At 44.8% G+C, this 6,000-nt stretch overlaps 1 protein-coding gene across 3 annotated transcripts in view; it reads right to left on the bottom strand.

Annotated features, from left to right (window-relative positions):
* Positions 1-202: 202 nt before the first annotated feature.
* The window catches only part of LOC311012046 (low-density lipoprotein receptor-related protein 8-like), a 63,260-nt gene continuing 57,462 nt past the window's right edge, over positions 203-6,000 (bottom strand). The window contains exons 16-18 of one of the 3 annotated variants that reach the window (XM_084007333.1): positions 5,444-5,734; positions 4,522-4,590; positions 203-2,878 (exon numbers count right to left, since the gene is read on the bottom strand). In XM_084007333.1, the coding sequence (XP_083863459.1) occupies positions 2,538-2,878; positions 4,522-4,590; positions 5,444-5,734 (701 nt within the window). In that variant the 3' untranslated portion in view covers positions 203-2,537. The remainder of the gene's footprint in view (positions 2,879-4,521; positions 4,591-5,443; positions 5,735-6,000) is intronic. The other 2 variants (XM_084007335.1, XM_084007334.1) reach the window with 2 other exon arrangements.

The following is a 6,000-nucleotide window of genomic DNA, read 5'->3' as shown; positions in this document are numbered from 1 at the left end:
TCCCAGAGGCTCGCCTGCAGTTACATCTACCGCCAAAGAGGCCGCTAGAAGCAACGTATCTCAAATCTAACGGAGTACAACTTTAAGAGAAGTGGAAACTCGATATTTTAGATCATCAATGTATTTCACTCTGAGCAGCAAGTCATACGTTTGTGTGATATCTGATATTCTGTAGAAGAAAAATGAAACGGCACACATAAAGGAAATTTTCAGTCAGATTTTATATATCAATATATAGAGATATTCAAAAGTAATCCATTACAGAAAATCAAAAATGGAACCAGTTTGGTCTTCGTACAGTTTATCTTTGCATGTATAATAGTTGGCTGATCCCGGTCCTTTTCATGAAAGATTCACAGTCATCTCATTAACACAGAGGTCGGGATGCGTTGCAAAGATATGGGAGGTTTTCGGGGGGGAGGGGACACCATGTAATACCTGGGCTAACGGAGGAAAAAGGGTTGCACACAAAAAGGATGCTAAACGGTGCACAGCAAGAAAACAACACAAACCACTTTGGTGGATAATTCAGATTTCATACAATCAGGGAATGCAGTGCTCTGCTTTTATACAAATAAAACAATATACCTGTCAACACTTTATCTAAAATCTTATGTACATCTTTCTTTTACATAACTGTATAATACATTATCAAAAACCTTATGAAAACATATTTACAAATCAATGAATCAAAAAGCACCCTCAAAGCTTCTCCAGTGTCACACACACACACACACACACACACACACACACGCACACACGCACGCACACGCACTTACACACCTGTGTATCCACACACCTTCACACACGGTTTTGTTCCATGCAATACACAATGCAGAAGGCATTCTAAGAGGGTTGTGCAACAAATAGCATACAAAACGGTTCAAATATGGCTGTGGGATGAACGTTAGCACTCTCATGCATAATAATGAACACACTCACACACAAGAGCACACACATACATACATACATACATACACATACATATATACACACACACACACGCACGCACACACAAGCACTCACAGACTTTTAAGGTTTATGAATGGCGTAACAGTGTCTTTACCAGCATGGAGCATGTTCACTGATGGGAAAATCTGGTCTCAACCTCATTACATCAGAGTCACTTTTGTTTGCTGTGGTTACATCACATGACAGGTCTTTTTTCATCATGCAGCTACCAGCTGGGCCCTCCCACATGGCACTATCCAAAACTGTCTGCTCAGATATCGGCCATCTCAGGAGGAGGAGGGGAGCGGGCTGTGGGCTCCAGCTTGCTTGTGTGGATGTGTGTGTGTGTGTGCGTGTATTCATGTGTGTGTGTGTGTGCGTGTATTCATGTGTGTGTGTGTATGTGTCTTGCCTGGAACAATGAATGGCTGCATTGTCAGCTGGTGAGCAATTATGCATGCTGTTTGTGTTTTGGGAGGGCAAGTGCACATTGTATCTGGAGAACAGCATGGATTTGCCAGCAGTGCACCCCTACAGTGTGTATAGGTGCTTGTTTGTCACAGTCAACAGCGGGTGATCAAATAAAATTCTTAACACTCTAGGATTTTCGTCAACCACGTAACACTGCAGCCCGACTAAAAGCTGGAGTCTATTGCTTTTCTCAAAACCCTTTAACATCTAAAAAAGTCACAGTAAGAAAGAACTCCTGCATAAAATCCGCTTCCCTCTAACCTCACATCGTCTTGTCTTCCAGTTAGTCTAAATAGTGTATGTCTCCATTTTCTCCTCCCCAATTCACAAATCTCCTGCTCTATACCAAAACTCAGGCGTTGGAGGTCAAATAAAACATTGACCCTCAAATCAACTGTCTGCACCCGTAGAGTCTTGCCTCTTTATCAGAGAAAAAGCATACGAGGGTGGAAACCTGTCCTTCAAATCTATCAGATTAAAAAAAAATAAAAATAAAACAACCTGGAACAAAACAAACGACAGCTCCGGTAATGACATTTATGACATTTGTGATTTGAACATGAATCTGTACAGATTGTCCCACCAACGCAGTTGCTGTCCCAGTTTTCGGAGCTCCTCCTCCCTAAACTGTGTTCCCAGAGCTCCGTGGCCCACCAGGAATAACACGGAGCCCAAATTAATACATCAAGGACAAAACAGAACGTCTCACCAGTCCTGTCACAAAATAGAAGATGCACAGCACACACCTCACTCACTGATCAATGCAAAAGAGGAACCAGTCTGACTCCATATTCCCGTTTAGGTCAATGTTGGGAACACATTACATCACTTTCAAAATTCTGTAATTATCTCTCAGCACCTCTGGAGAAAAGTAGATCCAGCTCCAGCACACAAAAAAAAGGTATGAAACCATTTTTTTTTTAAAGAATCGTGTTAATCTCATTAATTCTGCTTTTTTTCCCAATTTAAATTGCGACGCGCATGGCTGCGGATGGCTGCGTGTTACACTGATGACATGTTCGTTCCTTCTGCAAACTCAGTCCACGTCAGCCCTGACCTCACTGTGTGTGCACGTGCTCGAGTGGCCGTCGTCCCCCTGGATCCGCTCTTGTGGGTCACTTTGCGGTGGAGAGCATGGGCTGCTCCGTGTACCAGTGAGTCCCCGGATCGGGCATGCTGCCCCCTAGCGGCAGGGCGATGAACTGCGGGCAGGTGCCGCCCCCAGCGCCCACGACTCCCATGTTGACGCCCTGCGGGTACGGGTGGTGGTGCGGGTGGTGCCCCATACCGTCGGTCCGCCCGATGTGGATCTCGTCCTCCTCGCCCTCGCCGGTGGTCTTGCGGTAGACGGGGTTGTCGAAGTTCATGCTCTTGGTGGAGTTGCGCCGCCAGTTGCGCCAAACCAGGTAGACTCCGGCGCACACCAGGCCGAACACCACTGTGGCAACGATAGGAACTGCATGCGTTTAACACACAGCGGCAGGGACACGGGAAGGGGGAGCGTTAACGAGGCAGAACGAGTCCATGGTGTGAAATGAGAGGCAGGGAGAGGAGCAGGACAGGCATGCGGGGGACAGAGAGGACGGGGGGGCAGCGATAGAGAGGTTGTGTGTGTGTGAGGCTCGGCTCATCCTCGGGTCAAAGCCACCAACACCCACCAACAGACTTTCAATGCAGTCGGCTGTGTGGAGCATCATTAGTGGTCTGGCTTTGGAGGAAATTACTTCTAAACTATCCTTGGGGAGCACAAATTGGTACCATTACATTATATCATAATCTCTTGACAACTAGCAAATGTAATTCAATATTGCTTTATTAAATTACACCAATAACACCAAAACGCTTTCATGTTTTTTTTTTTTTTTTTTTTAAACAGTCGGCTGGCATGTTTCACTTTGGTGTTGTATGGGCTTTAGACTTGTTCTTCTTTTTTTAATTTATTATTTTCAGTATGTGTCAAAGAAGGACGAGCTTTACTCAAAATTATTAAAATACAACATTATTATTATCAAATATTCATCTTTTAAAGGACAGTTCCATTGTCCAGATTAAGTATTTTTAATTACATTTTTTAATGTTTTTGGGGAAAATATGTTGCTATTGAATTATTTTTATATAATTTCTGAGTTCTGCAAACAAAATTGACAGATTGTCCAATCATCATCTCTGCCAATGTGACCGATTTACGTGTGCCAAACACAAACAGTGAGAACATACTGTTTGAAAATACAAATAATTAAGTAAGCTATGGGGCCAAACAGTTGTTAAAACAAATATTCCTTAATATACTGATGATACTTGGACCAACTTCTTCTATACGGTCTTGTATGTACATCATCAACTGGTTGAGGATTCTGACCTTTTTCCTGGAATATGATGAAGCTTAATCCACTTTATTTGAACACATTTATGAAGTCATCATGTTTTATATATTTAAAGAAGCATTTTAAATGAACTCACAGACTTACAGCTGATAAAATCAATAGCTGAATTTGTGGTTCTAGCCTTCAAAATTGACACCTGCCCAAAATAAATGAAAACCTTGCTTTCGTCTACTTTTGTCTGAAATCAAGGACCCACTGTCTAAAGAATAACTAAGAATTTTGAGTGGTAAATCTGCAACAGTTATCACTGTGAAAGGCATATGTGCCTTTTGATAACAGAGAGCTGTAGGTGTAGAAAGGACTGTATCTGGGAGTCTCAGTTCCATGCACCTGGTTCTAAAAACTGGGAACATAAAACCCAAACAATGTGGATAGCTAGATAACATTAGTGTAACAGATTATGTTTTTCAATGAAGGTGTACAAATCCTTAATGCTTTCCTGCTTATATGCTGGCCACACATAGACAAAAGGTCTACTGACAGACCTGGCTGTAGCAGAACCCAACACAACAACACAGTGTGAAGTGAATAATGCAGCATGGCAGTAATGTCAGACAAAATGACTCCCGAGAAACCTCAGCGAGGAAGACCTGTAGGCCCGGCTTCTCTCATCCTGCCACGGCAGGGTCAGGGTGGATGGACTACAAACACGAGTGGCCATCGGCAGCAGGTAGACAGCGCTTTTACACAGACAAGACAGCTTCTGATGACTTACCGATGGGGATGACCACTCCCAAAACAGCCACCGTCAGGTTCTCACCCAGCAGGAAGTGCTCGCTCCCGGCTGAAAAGAGAGATGGAACGAGAGAGAAAGAGTAGTCAGAGCGACGGTCAGAGAGGACGGCGGAGCGGGAGAGGACGAGAGCGTCCAGGATGAAACAAAATGTGTGTGAAACAGAGTGAGAGATTAGCAGGAGAGGCAGGACGGGAGAGCCGGTGGAGGAGAAGGGAGATTAAACAGAGTGGCGGGGAGCGGCTGATCGTGCGTGCACGACTGTGAGTGTTTTACAGATAATGAAAAATGAAAGAGGAAGCGGAAAATGATGAGTCGCTTGGCATTTGCAGGGAGTGCGACCTTGACACTACCCCTGACCGTCCGTCCAGGCGCCATCGGGCTCCAATGTCACCTCACTCTCATTTACATATCACATGCATACTAACGCACTCATCTAACGACGGTTACACGAGTGCACCCGCGCCCTCGCAGACCTGCAAACACCCCACAGGCCACACGCAGCACAATTTATTGGGGGGGAAAGGAGACATTTTCAAGGCGACCATCCATCGGTCCGATTAGAGACGGCCGAGCGTGGTTGTTGGGGGGGAGTGGATACCTCACTTTAATGTCGTCGTTACATTGAGGGTGAGGTTGTTAGCTACATTATGAGTGTGAATAGGACTGTAGAATGTGGTGCTTAACAAGAGCAGAGGACGCTCAGGTCAAAGTGCCCTTTACCATAGATTTGGGCCAAACGCTTGTTAACTCCTGACTTGTTAACTTAAATCATACAGATTCCACAGGAACATTTTTCAATGGATTTCTTGAAGTTAATGTAGGAATGTGAAGGAATAAATGCTCGGACATCTGTTTCTATCTTCACACAGCGTCAGTATTGATTGATGGTTATTTCACTTACAGTGTTGAGAGACGCTGCTGTCCCCTGCAGCTGTGGTGGAGATGACCACGACGGTGGCGGTGGAGTGCGAGCCCAGCGCCTTGGACTCTTGCGACGACAAAGGCTTCAGAGTGGAGAGGGGTGTGAGGAGCTCGAGGGCACCAGAGGGGGCCGTGGTCACGTGGGGGGTGGCGTCCGCCTGCGACACTCTCCCTGAGGGCGGTGGGAAGTCTTCCGCCACGGTTGCTCCGGTGCCAGGTGTAAATCCAGACGGAGGTGAGGATGTAGGTGGCAAGTCGTCTCTTGGTGCTGCTGCAAAGGAAGGAAGAGAACCACAGAAACGGACATTGTTGTTGCTCTAAAATCCATAAAATAATCTCAACATCAATGCAACATTAAGTATACACCATCTGTATATGTTGCTTCTATTTACAGGTTCAGTAAATGTTTGTTTTTTACGAATAAAATATTAACTGATTTATTACATTGTGTTTACTGTATTAGCACTGTGATGAGATGCATTCAGCCAGTTATGAATAATCATTTCCAAACAGCAGTAAGTTTCAGGCAGTAAAGTG

The sequence above is a fragment of the Eutrigla gurnardus genome, assembly GCF_963514095.1.
Source record: "Eutrigla gurnardus genome assembly, chromosome: 4".
Taxonomy (NCBI): domain Eukaryota; kingdom Metazoa; phylum Chordata; class Actinopteri; order Perciformes; family Triglidae; genus Eutrigla; species Eutrigla gurnardus.
Note: the sequence above shows the minus strand (reverse complement) of the source record. Positions and strands in the feature narration are given on the sequence as shown.